Raw genomic sequence first — 20,574 nt, 5'->3', positions numbered from 1 at the left:
CTACCACTTGAGCTACTGCGCCACTTCCAGTTTTCTGAGTAGCTCATTAGAGATAAAAGTCTCATGGACTTTTGTGCCCAGGCTGGCTTTGAACCGTGATCTCAGCTTCCTGAGTAGCTAGGATTACAGACATGAGCCATCAGTGCCCAGTAATTTTTAAAATAATTTTTAATATTTCTTAAATGGTAGAAAATGTTTTGAAAGGACTGAATTTTATTAAAAAGAGCTCATGAAAACAATCTCGAGGTACAATTCTTTCTGTTGAGAAATTAGCAAACAAAAACAACACTGAGTTTCCATTTCATCCCAGTTAGAATGGCCATCATCAAGAACATAGACAAAACCAAATGCTGGCATGGAGGTGGGGAAAAGGAACCCTAATACATTGTTAGTAGGAATGTAAACTGGTGTAACCACTCTGGAACACAGTTTGGAGATTCCTCAAAAAATTAAACAGAATTATCCTATGATCCCTTGATACTACTCTTGGGCCTTTAGCCAGAAGATTACAAATATGGATACAGGAAAGCAGCATGCACAACCATGCTCATTGCTGCATTATTCATGAGAGCCAAGATATGGAAACAAGTCCAGATGCCCTCGATGGATGAATGGATCAAGAAAACGTAGTATACATAGCTTGTGGAATTTTCTCATGCATAAGGAAGAATGATATTACATCATTTGCAACAAAATGAACAGACCTGAAAAAAATATGATGAGTGACATAAGTCAGGTCCAGAGAAACAAAGGGTGCATATTATTTTTCATATATGGAAGCTAGGTCTGATTGGTAAATATTAAGGGAAAACATATGGGATCATATGCACATGTATGCAAACACATAACTAGATTTTCGAGAATGGAAATGGTGGAACGCTTTAGAACCACTAACTCACACTCTAACAAAATGAATACCAGACAGCTAATACTTGAGATGTGTATGGGAGAGGTCAAAGGGAGGGAGGTAGATAAAGTCACACAGGAAGTGGGAGAGAATGCATTCATCATATTTAATGCATATTCTAGGAAACTAGGAAAATTGAGGGGAGGGATGAGGTTGAGAGGGATGAGAGAGAATGATGAAAAGAATATTACTGATCATGATGAATTATACTGAGAAACTGACCTGCTGAATCCTTTTATACTACTAAAGATAATAAATATATAATTTAAAAAATTCCTTCCCTATTGATAACTTACTTTCTGCTTCTGGTCAAACCATAGCAAAAAAATTTTTTGAAATTATGTTTCTCCCCATGTGGTAATATTGGATGATGCCAGAAGTTAGCCAATTCTAACTGCATAGTTTTTTTTTTATTATTAATCGATTCAAATAGTAATTTCAGTTTCTGTTCTAATAGCATAAATAGAGTAAGTTAAAGACACACTTTTTGTTTTGTGTAGAGCTTAAATTCAGGAATTCATACTCTCTCTCTTTTTTTTTTTGTCCGCCGTGGGGCCTGACCTCTGGGCCTGGGCTGTGTCCCTCAGCTCTTCAGCTCAAGGCTAGCACTCTACCACTTGACCCATAGCACTACTTCTGGCTCTTTCTGCTTATGTCGTACTGAGGAATCGAACGCATAGCCTCATGCATGCAAGGCAAGCACTCTACCACTGAGTCACCTTCCCAAACCATTGGCTTTCTTTATATAAATACTTTAATTGTTATTATAAAGGTGATGTACAGAGGTATTACAGTCATGTAAGTCAGGTACAGAGTACATATCTTTTTGGACAATGTCATCTCTTCCCTCACTCTCTCCCAGTTTTTCCCTCCTGTCCCCACACACAAATTGTATAGTTAATTTTCAACATAGCGTCTAGTAAGTACCACTGCTGTATTTGTTTACCCTTTGTCCCACCATTTATGTGCTCCCCCTTATCCTCCCAAATACAGATAAATGAACAAACAAGACAAAACGAAAACAAAAACAAAGAAAAAACTTTTGTTTTCATTTCTTGGAGTTCATTCAATAAATATTGTTTTATATGATCAGAGGCACATAGGCTCTGTACCTTGTGTTCCCCGCCTAAGAATATCCTCCTTTGATCTCACTGTGTGGCTCAGTATATTTTAGATATATCTAGCTTTTACATATGAGAGAAAACCATTTGTCACTCTGAGCTTGGTTTACCGCATTTATGATGTATTTTAGGTTCATCCATTCACCTTGCTTTCTTGCTCATGTCTGGTCCTTTTCAACTTGGCCATGGTTTCCAGTCTAACGCCACTTCCGGTTTTCCGGTGGTATATTGGAGATATGAGTCTCATGGTCTCTCCTGCTCCGGTTGGCTTTGAACCTCGATCCTCAGATCTCAGCCTCCTGAGTAGCTAGGATTACAGGCGTGAGCCACCAGCGCCCGGCCTTCAATTTCATTCTTAACAGGAACCAATAGTAATTTTTTAGACAGGTTGACTGCAGATTTATACTAGCCTCTAAAGAGCTAATAGATATGTCCCTTTCATAAAACAGGAAGGGAATAAGCTACCGGCCCATTATGTGACTTATTATTCTGATAGCAAAACTGTATAAGATCAGAACACAAAAAGATCAACACTTCTGATGAACATAGACATGAAAACTTTTTAATTTTGCATTTCTTTATATTAATTATAAAAGGAGGTTTACATTTTTGTACATCCAGATTTACCTTCCTTCCTTTTCTTTCATTTCTTTCCCTCTCTTCCTTCTTTTGCACTGTCTTTCTCCCTTCCTTTTTCTCTACCTCCCTCTCTTTATTCTTTCTTTGTATATCCCTTCTCTCTGCCTTTTAATCTCCCCTTCTTTTTACTTCCCTCCAACTCTCACTGCCTCTCCCCACCCTCCCTTCCTTCTTTCCTTTGCGGTCTCCCTTCCTCTCTCTCCCTCCTACTTCTTTCTTTCTTTCTTTCTTTCTTTCTTTCTTTCTTTCTTTCTTTCTTTCTTTCTTTCTTTCTTTCTTTCTTTCTTTCCTTCTTTCTTTCTTTCCTTCCTTCCTTCTTTCTTTCTTTGTATATCCCCTTTCTCTTTGCCTTGCAATCTCTCTTTCTTTTTATTTCCCTCCAACTCTCTCTCTTTCCATCTCCCGGCCCTTTTTCCTTCTAGCCTTCCTGCACACAATGACTTCAACAGGTTTTCTCCAGGACACCCTTCTGTTATGAGGTACAACCTCCCCAAAGCTCTGAAGCAGTATAACTGTAAGGTAAAATAAAGTAGGCCCCCAATGAATGATGCCACCACTGTGGAATCCAGGCAGGAAGAGAAGTTATTTATTCCAAATTGCCTGCCCCACGTGCATGGTGGAGAAGCACAGGGCTGAAAAGGGGCCTGCCACCACAGGGCCAGGACTTATCTAGGCCAGGGGACTGGGGGTCAGGGGAAGATGTGGCCAGGAGTGGGAAAGGTGTAGAAACACTGGATTTGGATGAGAACTCAAGGCCTGGGTCTCACTCACATTCTAAAAGGAAGCATGACCTCGGCAGCCCAGGATGTGACCTCAGAGGTCAGATACTACCAAGTATTCCAGTTACCTAGGTAACACAGACACTGGGCAGAGGATTATGCAGGAGGGGGGGAGATGTCTGGAATTGTGTACAGGGTTAAAGTGTATCACAGAGGAACTAAACAGAGGCAGAGTTCCTGCAGTGGATAACAAGTGAGAAATGTGTCTTCTCTACACAGTTTGGTTTAGGATGGATCACTGATTATGAATGATTAGACTCAGTCTCCTTGTATCTCTGACATTTGCTAAAGAGGGACAGAGGTTAAGGAATTGAAACAGAGTTCACTTTTCTCTTTTCTGTCCAGTGTCTCCTCTGTCCTTAGAATAATGTTGAACTGTCATGTGAGAAACTGCTGAGGGTGTGTGCAGGATCTATCTTGGCCCTCAAGGAGTTTACAGCCATGACCCATGTGCCCACAACATGAGGTTAGTACTGTGCAAGTCCTACATGGATGGAAAGCCTGGAGAGTAGCTAGATCTATGATGATGTGTCAAGAATCTTGAGTAAAGGCTTCTTTTAGTAAGAATTTCAGAGTTTAGAAACAATGGATGGAAATTTCATAGTTTTCTCCACAAAAGGAGAGCATGAGACATTGGAGTCATTAATGAGGCAAAGCAGCACACTGAAGTCCAGGCTGACATGTAAGGGGATCTGAGCCTATCAGTTTGGGATGTTACAAAACACACTACTATTCTTGAGTTCAGAAAAACATGGTGACCACCTGCACTTTTCTTTCTCATTACATATGTCCACTTGATTTTGTAAAATTGACTCTAAGGTAGTCTGAGGTGATCCATAACAGTGACTTGTATTTCTTCTTTATTTGAAGACAAGTAGTATCTACTTTCTCAGGAGATAATTCTCGAAACTGAATTTACATAAATGATGCCCTGTGATGATATTCATAAGTGGATAAACAGAGTTTAGGAAATATGAATTGTCATTGAAGAGCAAGTAAGAAGACAGAGCTGGACAGAGAAAGGGACAGTGTAGTGTGGTCTTAGTAGGACCAAAATACAAGATGTAGACCTAATATGTCTATTGCTGGCCTAGAGGAAAGCTGGCAGAAATGTCAGATGTACCTACATACATATCAACTGTAATGAAGGAAATCTCTCCCTGCTGTTGAATGTCAGAATGTCAGCTAAATGCCTAGATTGGTCGCTGGGAATTGTTGGAACTCTATTTTTACAATTACAGAAATACATCATCTATGAACCCTTGAGAAAATTGGTTAGATATTTCTTTTCTACTCTGTGTGTTTTCCTTACCTTGAGGCACCAACGCAGTAGCCAGAATGAAGGTCCCCATAAAGGACATGAAAAGAGGACATGAAAAGAAATTGACTTATTCGACGGCCCAGGTGATTCAGTGCAATAAGTGTTATACAATTAGTTGGGATGCTCTGGGCACCAAAGAGGATCATCAGCAGAAAAGTATTACTTCCCAAGTTCTGGAGGTGGAGTATTAAGCCATAAGTCTGCAAGTTTATTAAAAATCTGTAGTGAACAGAGAGTAAAACCTATCAATTTTACAGACTATGTCCTATTGGTTACAGCAACATTAGTGTAGATAGTTTTTGAAAACCAATGAAGGTATAATTTTTTATCAAAGCATTTCCTTGCAAGTGGTTATCATTTTTATAAATATAATAATGCTTATAATTATTGTTATTATTATTTTCTAGTTTGGGAGCTTGAACTCAGGAACTGGGCAATATTCTTGGGTTTTCCTTTTCTTTCCTCTCTGAAGGCTGGAGCTTTGACACTTCAGCCACAGCTCTACTTCTGGCTTTTTGGCTAATTGGAGATAAGAACGTGCCCAGGTTGGCTTTGAACTGTGATCTCAGCCTTCTGCGTTGTTAGGATGCTGAGTTGCTCATGCCCAGCTACTAGTGAATATTTTTTTTAAATCATCATAAAGTAGGTGTATGCTGATAGAGCCCTTCATTGTTGTTAACCGTTTTGGAGAGCAAAAGGCAGTATTGGGAACAGATGGATATTTTTCCTTTATATTGTTCTAAGTGAATGGCTTAAGCTTATATATATAAATATTTGTTAAAATATCTATATCTCTATATATCTGTATATATTCACTTACCTGTTCAAAAATTTACCTGGAGTAATGGAAACTAAGCAACAGAAAAACTCAGAATCAAAATCTAGTTGTGATTAAATTTCTCAGCATCAATTTCTGGTGACAAGCATAGCATGTCATATGATAAACATAAACATGAACATAATATGTCATCATGGTTATATAATCATGATAAACTTAATTAGTTTTATATTGGTGTCTAAAAAACCTTTGGGTACACCTAGCCATAGCAATTGTGGGCATGTTGCCCCTGCCTTTTATCTCTAAATGGACCACTCCCAAAGACTGAGCCATTGAACAGGAGAAATACAAATCATGCCTCTTGAAATGGTAATGGGGCGAAGCCTACCTCACAAAGGCCAAGAGACAGATCCGCTTACGCAGGGTGGGAGCATGGAGCAGGTCGCGCAGAGAAGCTTTTTTCTTTGCCACTTCTAGCTCCTCCTTCATGGTGGCTCTCACCACCTTCAACAACAAGAACAAGAAACTCTTCAGTTGTCAGAAACTGGTGGGCATTAGAGGGAGCACCAGGCTCTCACAAAGGACAAATTCAATGCAAAGTCTTTCTGTGCAGTGGGAAAATGTAGACATCAAAAAATAAATGGCAGATGGAAAATCATGGCTCACATCTGTAATCCTAGCTCCTAAGGAGACTGAGATCTAAGGAAAGTCTCTGTGAGACTCTTATCTCCAATTAAGCATTCAAAAAGTGGAAGTGGAGCTGTGGAGCTGTGGCTGAAAGCAGTGGAGAGCTAGCCTTGAGTAAAACAGCCCAAGGACAGAGCTCAAGGCCTGAGTTCATGGCCCTTAAGTGAAAAATAATTCAGTACAGTTTCCAGGCTCTGCTTTCTAGGTCAGGAAAGAAAAGTGCGTGCACGTGTGTGCATGCGCCCGCATGCGCGCGCGCGCACACACACACACACACACACACATCCACACACACACACAGAGAAATGTCAGGCATAAAAGTGGCAAGAAGGGTAACACAGAGGGTAAAGGAAGCTCAGGGAACTTCTCCAGTGAGGAAAAACTAAGCAGGAGACAGAAGGAGGCTGAAATTTGAGCATCATGGTTTAAAGCCAATCCAGGCAGGAAACACTTATCTCCAATAAACATTCTTATCTCCAATAAACCACCAGAAAACCAGAACTGGCTCAAGAGTTAGAGCACTAACCTTGAGCTGAAGAGCTGAGGAACAGCACCCAGGCCCAGAGTTCAAGCCCCATGACTCACAAAAGAAAAAAAGAAAAGAAAAGGAAAAAAAAAGAAAAGAAAAGATAAGGAAAAGAAGAGTATGTTAGAGAAAAAAATGAAGAATGAAACTTTATAGTCCAGTGTTCAATATACACTTGATAAGTATGAGGATGTGAAAAATAAACTTGATTTTCTACTGTAGCCTGTTGTAGAAATCCTTATATCTTTCAGTTTGGGGAAAAAAGAATAATTTTCTGAGGGGTATTATTGAAGATGTGAGTGTATATCAGTACTATTTCTAGTAGTGCTCAGGGCTCTTATTAGTTAATGCTTGCTACAAAATATTAGCTACATTGCCATCCCACCTCTACAAATAAAACAGTTAAATCATGGAGAGAATATCTGATGAGGCACTGTAAAGAAAAGATACTATCCTAAATTAGATTTTTACACTATCAGGAATGACTTCTTGAGCTGGGCATAGTAATACTAGTTACTTAGGAGTCATAGATTTATTTACAGGATCATAATTTCTGGGCATCTTAGGAAGAAAAGCCCATGAGACTGAATCTTGAAGACAATCCGGAAAAAGCCAGGTTGGAGGGTAGCCCAAGTGGTAGACAGAAGAAGAGAGTATGCCAAAGAAGCATGAAGCACTGAGTTCTAACCCTACCACCACCAAACACTTCTAGTTTGTAGCCCAACAGCCTCTTCAACAAAGTATTGGGCCATAATTCATTAGGGAGGAATTGTGGTGGTATCTTCCACATCTGGGCGTGAAAGTCCTCGACTGCCATTATTATTATTATTATTTTGAGAATGGGCTCCAAGGATACCTTAAACCTGGGCCATATGTTGGCTCCAGAGAATGAGTCCGGCCTTCAAACACATCCAATATCAGAATAATATATCAAGGTATGCTGGGGTTATTTTGTATTGTTTACTCAATTAAAAATTGAGATATTAAAGTATTTCAGATGATAGATTTCAACTAATTAAAAGAAAAGACCATTGTTTGCATTGTAATTGTCTGAAATTATATTTGAATTGTAATTTATCTTAAAGCAGGTTCTTTATGTTTTCCTCTAGTAGTTTCAAATTTAAGGGTTTACATGAACATCTTTAATGTACTATGTGTGTGTGTGTGTGTGTGAGAGAGAGAGACAGACAGAGACAGAGAGACAGAGAGACAGAGAGATATATAGAGTCCTAAAGCTTGAAATAAAAGCCTGGGTGTTGTTCTTGAGCTTGTTTGTTCACAGCTAGTGCTCTACCACTTACGTTACAGCTCCACTTCTGGCATTTTGATGATTACTTGTAGATAAAAAGTCTCATAGACTAGGCTGGTTTTGAATCACAATCCATAGATCTTAGTTTCCTGAGTAACTAAGATTAAAGGGATGAGCCATTGATGTCCAGCATCTTTTTGTTTTGTTTATGTGTGTGTGTGTGTGTGTGTGTGTGTGTGTGTGTGTGTGTGTACACCTGTCCTGTGACTTGAACTCAAGGCCTGAGTGCTGTGTCTGAGCTTTTTTTCCTCAAGGATAGCACTCTACCATTTTGAGCTATAGCACCTCTTCTGGTTTTCTGGTGGTTAATTGGAAGGAAGTCTCATGGACTTTCTTGCCTGGGCTGGCTTTGAACCTGGATCTTCAGATCTTAGTCTCCTGAGTAGCTAGTTAGGATTACAGGTGTGAGCCATCAATGCCTAGAGGTCATCATTATTTCATTCCTGGTTTTAGAGGATTTGATTTTATTGATTATAGGTTTATCATGCATTGCTTTTAGTATATTGAAGGGGAAACTATATTTCTACTCTTTTTGGGGATTCTTTCAGAAAAGGATATTAGATTTTGTCAGAGGCTTTTTTCCCAAGTGGAGATATCTATGTTACAATGCATTTGATTATGCCCTTTATTATATTTATCAATTCAAATTTATCTAGCCATTCTTACATTTTGAAATGAAGCCTATTTGATGATAATTTATCATGTTGTAAATTGTTTCTCAATTTGGTTTGCAAGAATTTTTTTGTGTGCCAGTACTAAGGCTTGAACTCAGGGGTACTACCCTTCAGCATTTTTGCTCAAGGCTAGGGCTCTACCATTTGAACCCTGACTATTTGGTGGTTAATTAGAGATAAGAGTCTCACAGCTTTCCTGCCTGGGATGGCTTGAACCTCAGGCCTCAGATCTCAGCCTCCTGATTGGCTAGGATGACAGTCATGGGCCACTGGTACCTAGCTACAAGAATTTTATTGACAAGTTTTCATCTATACTCATCATGGAAATTTCCTTGTAGTATTTCTTTTGTTTTATGCCCTTATCTATTTGAATCAGAGCAATATAAAATATGTAAAATAAACTTGAAGGTAATAATTTGTATTTTATGGAATAGTTTGGGGAATATTGATGTTAGTTTTTTAATGAGTGCATACAATGAAATAGTGACTCTATTCACTTGGGCTTTAATTTGTTGGGAGTTTTTTTCTAACTCTTTGATAATTCTTGCACATTATTGATCCATTTAGGTTGATTAGTTGTTGTTGTTGTTGTTGGTCATGGAACTTGAGCTCTGGGCATGGGCACTGTCCCTCAACTCTTCAGCTCAAGGCTAGCACTCTACTGCTTGAGCCCGGTTTTCTGGCGGTTTATTGGAGATAAAAGAGTCTCATGGTTTTTCCTGCCCAGGCTGGCTTTGAACCGTGATGCTCAGATCTCAGCCTCCTGAGTAGCTAGGATTAGAGGCATGAGCCACAGCATTTTTGTCTCCAATTTTTTAATGTGTTTCTCATTTTTTTGGTGCTCAGTTTTGTCAAGAGTCTGTCCATTACATTTATTCTGTCAAAGAACCAAAACTGTATTTCATCTGTCCCTTCATATATTTATTGCTTCCATTTCATTAATTTTATCTCTGATCATGATTCTTTCTATATTTCTACTAATTTTGGAACTGGTCTGTTCTTGTTTTCCCAAGACATTGAGTTTCCTCAACAGATTATTCCTGATTTCCCTGAATTTTTACTGAAGGCATTCATAAGTGTGAACTTCATTTATATAATGACTTGATATTTCTTTTTCTTTCTTTCTTTCTTTCTTTTTTGTTGGTTGTGGGGCTCAAACTCTGGACCTGTATGCTGTCCCTCAGCTCTTCAGCTCAAGGCGAGTGCTCTGGTACTTGAGCTACAGTGCCACTTCTGGTTTTCAGAGTGGTTTACTAGAGATAAGAGTCTCATGGACTTTCCTACCTGGGCTGGCTTTGAACTGTGACCCTCCAATCTCAGTCTCCTCAGTAGCTAGGATTACAGTCATGAGCCACTGGCGCCTGGCTTTGACATTTCTTTTCTTGAAGCCCTCAATATTTTTTCCTTGTTTTGTTTATGTAACACCTTTAATTACACTATGATATGGGAAGTTCTTTTCTTGTCATGTCTGTTTGGTGTCCTAAAAGCCCTTTCCCCATTGATAACCATCCTACCCAAAACTGGTAGAATGTCTTGGTATTGTTTTATTAAATGTGTTCTATGGTTTCAACTTGCACATCTTCTCCTTGTTATATGCTCATTTGTTGTTTGGCCTTTAAATGGAGTTCTTGTATGTTGTGTGTTCTTCTTTATTGTTGTCCAATGACCCGAAGGTACCAACTTATCTACAAGACCTGGAAATCTGTATTCTTCTGATCCAATTTGTATGGAGGCTCTTAAATGGGTTTCTTATTTGTCTTCATAAGACAAATTTGAAGCTGTTTCAGAATTATTACTTTATTACATTCATTTTGTAGATGATTTGTTTTCCTTCTTTCATGGAATTATTTATTCATGTTCTCTTTTGATTCATTCAGATGTTTATTTGTGAGTTGGTTGACTTTTGGAGGCTTCATGTTGACAATTTTTCATATTTCCAATTTTTTTCTACTTTGTGATGTGCATTTTTGTCCATATTAGATTGGAAATTTTTGTATCCACTAAGTTTTTCAGTTGACATATTTCCAATGACTGGGCAGGGAGTGATAGCAGGTTTCAGGTATAATTTTTTACTACTGGACTAGGGGTGTAGCTGAGTAGCTGCGCATTTGCCCCAAGTGGTAAAGGACCCAATTCTAGTGAGAGGCAAGAGAATTATCTGCTTAACAACTACAAGTGACAGATATATCCAATAGGGAAACACAATGTTAAGTAATTAAGGGGGAAAAATGCAAAGACATTGAGACTACAAATATACCAAATAAGGGTAGGAAAGGAAGGAAATTAGGAGGAATTACAGTACTCAGTAGTGTAAGAAATACTGAGAAATAAAAACAGCAACAGATAACCAGGTGATGTTGGGCTAGGTCTGTCATTGTAGCTACTCAGGAAGCTGAGATCTCAAAATCAAGCCTGCCCTGGAAGGATAGTTGGTAAGACATTTATCTCCAATTAACCATCAGAACACTCCAAGTGTACCTGTGGTTTAAAGTGGTGCAGTACTAAACTTGAGCAGAAGAACTCAGGGATAGCATTCAGGTCCTGATTTCGAGCCCCACAATTGAGAAAAAAAAAAGCCACTGATGTGGGAAATGTACTTAGAAGAAAGAAATGTAAGTAGAGAGACAAATCCAATAAGAATAAATTGACAATGAAAAACAAAGGAATAATAAAACTTAGCAAACAATGCATAATCAGAATGTGTGGTTATAGGGAAACTGAGCTGTACACCAGAGATGCAGAATGCCCCATGGGATGAGCTCTAGCCTGCAGTGTGTCCTCCTCCCAGCCCACTGCCCAGATGGGAAGCAATTTGTACCACCCAGTACAACTTTGACTAGCTTCCAATCCCGCAGAGCTCCCCGCCTCTCTGGCTTTCCTGTGCAGCTATGTTAGATTTCCCAGTCAGCACACAAATAAACAACAGCCCCCCCCCTACAATCCTTGCTGTGTTCTCTCACACCAAATGATGGGGGGGCGGGGGGGGGTTGAGATGTCCACACAAGGTCTTATACAATGGCTCTCTGACATTGGGTTGTGACCAAATGCCTGGGAGGTGAGAGAATTTTCTTTTTTGGTGGGTCCGGTTGTCTTTTTTTTTTTTTTCATATTACTTATGTGGTGCTGAGGAATCCAACCCAGGGCCTCAGGCATGAAAGGCAAGCGCTCTACCACTGAGCCATCTTCCCAGCCTCGAGATGAGAGAATTTTCTAAGTGTGTGTTTGCTATGCAGATTTCAGGACCTCTGTCCATATTACTGTTTATTTAGCCCAGTTTTAAATAACTCTTGTACTTTTTCTTCTGATTCCTCCTTTTGCGTCCCCTTTCTGCCAAGACCTTTTTCCCATTCTGTTCTCAAAGATTCTCTGTGGCTTTTTTCAAAAAATAAGGTACACTGCCCCTGAGCATTTTCTCTCAAAGCTAGTGTTCTACCACTTTGAGACACAGCAGCACTGCTGGTCAATTAGCTGGGGGCCAATTAGCAGCTTTGAATGATTCGATAATCAATACATGTATATTTATTCAGAATACAAAGGCCAAATGTATACATATATATTATTACATTGTAATAATTAAAAAACAAACAAGGTTATCTTTCAATTAAACATTGAATTATGTTGGAGGGTGAAGTTGTTCAGAGGACATCAGGGGCAGGTAGGAAAATAGCTCAAGGAAGCATCCCATATACAACTGCATTTAACTCGAAACATTTTAACTGAATTAAATAAATGTAACAATAAAATTCTGTGGTGGGTGTTTCATAAATTACATTCAGGAGAAAGGAATCAAGAGTCAGAGTGCTTTTAACTTCTTTCAAATAAGAATATACATGTTGGGACTGGGATGTAGCTCAGTGGCAAAGCGCTTGCCTAAGAAGTGCAACGTCCTGGGTTCGATCCCCAGTACCAAAAAAGAAAAGACAAAAAAAAAAGAAAGGAAAAAGAATATACATGTCCAACGCTTTTAGCACAGTTCCTCTTTGTCACTAAGGAGTACACATGTTGGGCTGTGTCTTCCCTGTGTCTTATAACCAACAGCCATCTCACTCACCTCCACAGTTAGCTTGTCTCTATAATTCTTCATTCCATTTATGCGCGCAGCTCTCCACAGCTCCTTTAAGGCTTCCTGGGGTTTGTTGGTGCTAATCAGCCACCGAGCAGACTCTGCCAGACACCTGACCAAAGACGATGATGGAAATGTAGTCAACTCTCACACGCTCACTTTCACTCCCCCTTCAACCTTCAGATTCCTTTCTCCTTCATTCTCATCCCTTCCATTTATTCAGGAGGACCAAAAACTAGCATCATGCGTCATGTGGCATCATACCTCGGGAAACAGGAAATGACCTCTGCACATGATACTCTGGGCTTCCGGGAATGTAGGCCTGGAGTCATGCTGACTCCACGCTGAATTCTGTGAAAACTGACTACCCAGCTCACAGAGCTGGTGTATGAGGGACACTCATATTTCCCTGAATACGGATACCCCAATTAATTATTATTAATTTTTACTAAGTGTCTCATTCAGATGGGAGCCAGTTCTGATCCTCATGGCTGTGGTAACTTTTGGAACACCAGCAAGATAAACCGGCCTTAGTTTAATGAGGGCACAGAATTACAAAGATTTGTGGAGGACAAATGTCACAATGGATGAGTTTGCTAAAGGACACATGCTTTTTATCTGGATTTTGCTCACAGTATTAATGAAATCTACAGTCACTTCTGAGGATCACTCCTAACTCAAGAGGCTTTCTGTCCTGAACTAACACCATAGCCCTTTTTAACTCTCTCAAATCTCTTTAAGGAGAGGAAAGGGAAAGGATCCAAAAACAAAGGATGTAAGTTGTCCATTCTGCCTATGGTTTTCAACTGAGGAATCCATATTGCTCCATAATTGAACAGCACTAGAGGGACATTTGTGTCTCAATTCTGTCACCTAATATCACCTCCAAAGACAATAACCATCCTGTTTTTTTCCCCAACCGTACATACAAATGCAAACCATAGACAAAGAAATACCATCCTCAAATGTTTTCCTCATGAAGGAAAATACATTTGCAAAAGTTTTATTACCATGTTACCAATTAAGTGTATTGGCAAGGACAGCCAAGAAAATCTGTAACATTCAGGAGACGATTCATAGCCACTTTTGGGTCATACAGTTGCTTATTCTAGTAATTAGAGTAAACACATTCACATTTGAAATTCAAATAGTCTATACTATTTTTTATAACGATACTGAATTTTGTATGTGCTTACACTAAAATGTTTTAATCTCTAATTTGAATATTGTGAGATATATTTTATCTAGTACAGAACCCTCCTGTGTTTATTTTTTAAATTTTTTTTGTTTATGTGTTATTGAAGAATTTAACCCAGGGCCTTATAAATGCTAGGCAAGCACTCTACAACTAAGCCTCAATCTTAGTCCTAGAACCCTCCTTTAAACAGGAATTTCATCTCATAAATAATTTTTAATATGACTGCATCTGTAGCAATTTGCTGACATAGTAACTTCAAACATAATTCAATTTCCTCAATTTTACCTAACAACACTTTTTGTCCCGTTGCTCAAGTCACACATTGCTATGAATAAGGAGAGCACCATATCAGAAGTTGATCAAGAATCCAAATGAATTTTTTATGTCCTTCATAAAAGATCTCTTCAAAAAGAACGCTCATACCTTGTGAATGGAAGTAAGAAGAAGACAGGTATAGACAGCACAAGCTGAAGGATCTGCCAATTTCGAACAAAATAAGCCAGGCCTCCCAACAATACTTGTCCTAAGCCAGTTGATTATAATAATAAGAGCACCGTTATGGCTTGGAATTTGCGTCCTGTCCATTCCACACCTGAAAGACAGCACCAGTGAATTTTCATCTCAAACCAAAGTAGAGTATTAAGTTCACATTCAAGGTGAGGAAAATGCACATTGTGGGAAGACGTACTTACCGAGCACCATACTGTTTGTTAGGATGACTGTGATGGATATACCAGCCAGAAAGCGCAGGACAGAGTAAAGGAGGAAGGTGGGAGCAAAGGCTGCGCATGTGTCAGCAATGGCCAAATTCAGCACACAGATGATCATAATTAGCCTCCTTCCAAACCTGAGGAAAAGACAAAGCTTAGATGGTGGGAACTGGAACAGCTGTTGCACAAAGAAACACAAAGTTTCTTAACACTACAAGTAATCAGAAATAACCAACAGCAATGGCTTTGTTGTTGTTCAAGGCTAATGCTAAGCTACTTGAGTCACATCTAACTTTTTGTTGGTTAATTGGAGATGTATGTCATGGACCTTCTTGCCTGCCTAGCTATGAACCACAATTCTCCAAGCCATGGGGATGGCTCTTTGTTGTGTTTTGCTGGCTTAGGAGAGATAATCCTGGGAGACCTGGCTAATTGTATTTGACACAACCTTCAGCTGGCACTGTTTATACCCTTCTTTTTTTTTTTTTTGCTGGCCTTGGGGCTTGAATTCAGGGTCTTTGAGCTGTCCCTGAGCTTCTTTTGCTCAAGGCTAGTACTCTACCACTTTGAGGCACAGTGCCACTTGGATTTTTCTGAGTAGTTTACTGGAGATAAGTGTCTCCTGGCCTTTCCTGCCTGGGCTAGATTTGAATCATGATCCTCAGATCACAGCCTCCTCAGTAGCTAGCATTACAGGCATGAGTCCCTGGCACCTATTGGGTCAGTGATTGCATTCATTCAATTGGTACTTAAGCCAAATTTCTAAGAAGTATAGATTTTTGTTTGTTTGTTTGTTTTGATATTGTCCAGTTGATACTGAGACCAAATTTCTAGGCAGACACTTTTCTTTTGATTTTAGATCTGGTTTCCAACCCCAAATTGCTAGCCTTTGAGAGGGAACCTAGAGGGGTGGGGGGTCCCTGGGATCCAGCCTGTGTTCCACTTTAGAAGGCACAACCCAAAAGACTGAGCCATTAAGACCAATTTTCTACCCTATAAGACATTTTGGCTTGAGAGAAGGAGACATCTCAAGAGTGTGTCCTGGCTGGAGCGTGACCGGTGGCACCCCAATGGAACCAGATGCTCAAGCAGGGAGTCTGGTGAGGATGTGGGGGGTGGGAGTTCCATAGAAGGTGAAAGGGAGTAGTCATATAGGATGTAGAGGGAAGAAGCCTTGTAAGACATAGGGGCGTGGCTCTGTGGGAAGGAGAAGGGGAAGAGTCTCTTAAGACATAGAGGGCCTGGTTCCATAGGACCATAGAGGGATGGAGACAGTAGAAAGGTGTGGTCTCCTAGGTGTAGGGGAGTGTGGTTCTGCAGCACTTAGAGCTTGAGGTCATGTAGACCACAGAGGGAGAGGATTCTGATGAGTGTTAAAACCCTTAGGAATGGCTGATGCCTGATCCATTCCCAGAGGCTTTTCCAAAGTGGGGCTCTATACACAGGTTTGAAGTTTCTTCCTCTTTCTTAAGGGATCCTGGGATGAGAGACTCAAGAAGTTTATTTTTATTCTTGCTCAAATCTGAATTGTACTCTCCTCACTCATTTCTTTGTGTGACTTCAGAAACAGAACAAATAGTACTGGCAGGTAAAATAGAGGAGGCTGAACAAAATTGGAAAAAAAAAACCCACACAGATCTTCATATATGTAAACCTGACCTGTGTATATCAAAGGCGCTTATCCCATTGGTAAACAGTAGTTTAACTACGTATTTACACCATAGGAGATAAGTTTTAATACTGGAACTTCTAATACATTTAATACAGGTACTTAAATACATGGACTTAGCCTAGCATATTGTCTACACAATAAAGTATCAAAATTAGATGTGGAACTCTAGAACTGTACATTTCCTGACCAGCAATGGGAACACTGGGGAAACAACACATGGGAATTTTTCTCATGAGTGGCATCAGAATCATCCTCTGCTGAATTTGGATTTCTTGGTCGTGAACAACATGCCACTTTCAAGAACAGGAAGGAAGAAAGTCTCAGTGCAGAACAAAGAATGCTCAGAAAATCTACAGAGGAAAACACTAAACAAGATGAGGAATGAAGAAATATAACAGGGAAAGTCTGTAGAAAAAAAGAAAGGAAAATGGAGTTCTGACTTTCATAGACTTATAGGAAGTCACAGAACAGTTTCAGTCAAAATGCAAATATGTATAGATTCGCATGTTGATGACTTATACCTACACTTATGGCTGCTCAAGAGGCTGAGATCTGAGAATCACAGTTCAAAGCCTATCTAGCCAGGAAGGTCCATGAGCATATCTCTACTGATCCATAAAAAGCCAGAAATGGAGGTGTGACTCAAGAGTAGAGCACTAACCCTTGAGCAAAAATAATGCTCAGGGATAGCATTAAGGCCCTGAACTCAAATCCCAGTACTGTCATAAAAAAGAAAGAAAGCAAGCAAGCTATACTTGAGAAACTACACATTAATTTAGAATAGCATAGGGAAAACACTACAAGAACCCCTTCTTGAGAGGAGGATGCTGGAATGCTATGTTAGGTGATAAGGAAATTCAGCCAACAATTTATTATGTAAGCATTTTTCCTCATTCAAGATTCTACGTTTAATTTCTAATATTTTTTTGCTTATGATATATCTCAGTGTAGGATATAGACATTATCTACTTAGAATTTATTGAGCCTTTTTGGATTTATTTGTGGTTTCCCACTGATAGGGCGCATTTTCTTCAAATCTCTATCCATTTCTCTTTTCTTCTGAGACTATCATAACATATATGTAGGTCAGCCTCATGCTATACATGAGTCCTTTGTGTGCTAGCCACCTTCAAACTTCTCTCGTGGATTAGCCTTCTTTTCTTTTCCTTTTTTTTGGTCAGTCCTGGGTTTTGAAATTAGGGCCTGTATACTGTCCCTGAGATCCTTTTTCTCAAGGCTAGTGCTCTACCACTTGAACCACACAATACCACTTTGGCTTTTTCTGAATAGTTTACGGAAGATAAGTCTCATGGACTTTCCTGCCCAGGCTGGCTTTGAACCATGATCCTCAGATCTCAGCCTCCTGAGTAGCTAGGATTACAGGTGTGAGACCCCAGCACTGGACATTAACTGCTTGATCATTTCTACTGCTTTGTTTTTTCATGTCTATCCATGGATTCTTATACTGGGTCTCAGCTTCCACTGAATTTCTCTAGTGACAATTTTAATCTATTCATTTCAAGTTTTGATCTCAGATTCTAGTATATGCCTCTCTACAATTCCTCCCTTAGTATTGATATTACTACTTTTCATACATTGTTATGTCTTTATGTCTTCATACATCTTCTAGCTTATCTTTTTGAATATGCTTAAAATACTTGTTTGGCAGTGTTTCTCTAAGAAGTTGGATGTCTGTGCTTCTTTATGAATGTTTTTCTTCTTTATACATTGTGATCTGGTTGTTTTTGAAAACATTTGGTTAATATGATACAAAGATTTGGGAATGTTGATCCTCTGTCTTTCACATAGTTTTCTCTGTGTGTGTGTGTCTTTGTGTGTGTGTTTCCTATTGTGCAAAGATATAGCATTCTATATTGCCTGTGACTTTACCAGCCTTATTCTGCAGACTACTCCTTGTCATTGTGGGCACTAAAGCCTTTTGTCCTTCTGATCATGTTCATCTAAATTTTTGACACGTGTTTCTTTGAAAATTCAAAGACATTTTTTGGCAGGCTGATATTTTTTTTAACATAAGAACTTCTGGCAGACAAATTTAACTCTGAGTTGAAGCTTCTCAAATGTGTGCATTTAAGATATCCTTTTTTTGGCTTATTCATGAACTGAGGGCCTGGGCACTGTCTCTGAGCTTGTTTTCTGAAGGTTAGCACACTACTACTTGAGCCACAGCACCACTTCTGGCTTTTTCTAAGTAGTTTATTGAAGATAAATCTCACAGACATTCCTGCCTGGGCTCTCTTTGAATTGTCATCCTCATATCTCATCCTTCAGAGTAGCTAGGATTACGGGCATGAACCATCAGTGCCCAGCTTCATGTAAGATCTTCATGTCCTCTAACAGAGAGTACTGTGAACCAGAAACTCACCTGTCTGTTAAATGGCCACATAGTAGGTTTCCCAACGAAATCCCAAGTATCAATATGAATTTACTTATTGAAGTTAGTGACTGAAATTCACACACCAGGTCCCACTGAAAGAGAAGGAAATGAGCACAACAGAGCTTATAGTCTCTCAGTGTAATCTGAGCAAATCTGCCTAACATGACCTACACATTTCCTTTTTCAACCTAACAAGACTTCTCTCATTTAGGTTAAAACTTAACTGTCTCCGGCAAACTTCCTTTAAATGAATAGGTTTACTATGGAAATGATCCCCTTTAATCCTTCTTGAATTCATTGGGGGACATTAAAGCATTTTCTGAATCCTGACTATCACAGTAGAGCCTCCAGATATTTCTTCTAAACAAAAATTTTGAGCATGTGGATTTGCTCAATCTCCAGGATGTTGCTAATGTATAAACACATTTGTGTAACATGGACTGAGCCTAACATTCATAATGAAACACATGAGTTGCTTATGCACTGTATTAATAGTGTCTATTTACTATCTATTGTCAAATTCATTAGACTCATTGTATATGTGTCTTATATTTAATAAAGATTTAATAAAGTATTGGCTAAAAGAAAGAAGAATCACCTTAAAGTGTGGGAAGGATTTGTGTTATTTCTAAACACCCAAATCCTGAACTCCTAACTGGAAAATGAAGCTTCCTACCTTGGTCACGATGGTGGAGACGAAGGAGCTGCGGTCATACACCCAGCCATCCACACAGGGCTGTTTCTGCCTCACTCAGGTTCCAGAAGTCGCTGTTCAGGTGGAGGAGCTGCCATTGGGGATGGACAAAGCGCCGGCACTTCTCTGGCCTGAGGTTGGAGTCGAGTGGGATGGAGATTCTCAGGAGGTCCTCCTGGCTGAGGAGCCCAGTGCCATTGTCAGAGAGCGTGCCATTGTCGAGGATGCGCACCCAGCAGCGGTGCTCAGGCACGGCTGCCGTGAAGTTCTCCGAGACAACGTGAGTGGAAACCAAGATATTACATATGATAAGGAAAGCCAACTGAAGCATCTGGAATCTTCCCAGGGTTCCAACTTGATTCAGAATTTCCTGAAAGGCCATTGGGGCTAAATAAATACCTCCAGTGGGAGGCAAAAGTATAAAATCTAGACTGCTTAAGGAAAATTAGTGCCATTTCACGGGATACATGACGGGAGGTTGGTCCTGAACCAACTTCCTTTCACTTCTGTAGCCAGGTGGCAGAATGAGTATCCTCTCGTGATTATTTTTCAAGTCACAGAAATGTTCGACTGGTTGGCTTTCTCTAATTTTATGTGTTAAAGATTAACTTTCTGGAAAATAATTGTGTCCTCAGCAATGTTTCACATTCACCTGTGGACATTAATCTCCAGGTTCCCTGTTTGTTTGTTAACCAGAACAGACCAACTATTGATATGTAGTCTTTCACAAATACATAATTTATAAGACTCAAAAGTGAAGTGCTTTAAGTTTTTATTTTTTATTTTTTTGTTGGCTTGAACTCTGGGCCTGGGCGCTGCCCCTGAGCTCTTCAGCTCAAGGCTAGCGCTCTACCACTTGAGCTACTGGGCCACTTCCAGTTTTCTGAGTAGCTCCTTAGAGATAAAAGTCTCATGGACTTTTGTGCCCAGGCTGGCATTGAACCGTGATCTCAGCTTCCTGATTCGCTAGGATTACAGACATGAGCCATCAGTGCCCAGTAATTTTTTAAATAATTTTTAATATTTCTTAAATGGTAGAAAATATTTTGAAAGGACTGAATTTTATTAAAAAGAGCTCATGAAAACAATCTCGGGGTACAA

At 39.5% G+C, this 20,574-nt stretch overlaps 1 protein-coding gene and 1 pseudogene across 5 annotated transcripts in view; both read right to left on the bottom strand.

Annotated features, from left to right (window-relative positions):
- LOC138824233 (organic anion transporter 7-like) overlaps positions 1-2,275 on the bottom strand; it is a 30,030-nt gene extending 27,755 nt beyond the window's left edge. For 4 of the 5 annotated variants that reach the window (XM_070017914.1, XM_070017918.1, XM_070017915.1 and 1 more), the window contains exon 1: positions 2,174-2,275. In XM_070017914.1, the coding sequence (XP_069874015.1) occupies positions 2,174-2,275 (102 nt within the window). The remainder of the gene's footprint in view (positions 1-2,173) is intronic. The other variant, XM_070017916.1, reaches the window with a different exon arrangement.
- A 26-nt stretch (positions 2,276-2,301) lies between these two features.
- On the bottom strand, positions 2,302-20,100 carry LOC138824235 (steroid transmembrane transporter SLC22A24-like; annotated as a pseudogene).
- Between the last annotated feature and the right edge of the window lie 474 nt (positions 20,101-20,574).

The sequence above is a fragment of the Dipodomys merriami genome, unplaced genomic scaffold (assembly GCF_024711535.1).
Source record: "Dipodomys merriami isolate MVZ:Mamm:240054 unplaced genomic scaffold, mDipMer1.0.p SCAF_128, whole genome shotgun sequence".
Taxonomy (NCBI): domain Eukaryota; kingdom Metazoa; phylum Chordata; class Mammalia; order Rodentia; family Heteromyidae; genus Dipodomys; species Dipodomys merriami.
Note: the sequence above shows the minus strand (reverse complement) of the source record. Positions and strands in the feature narration are given on the sequence as shown.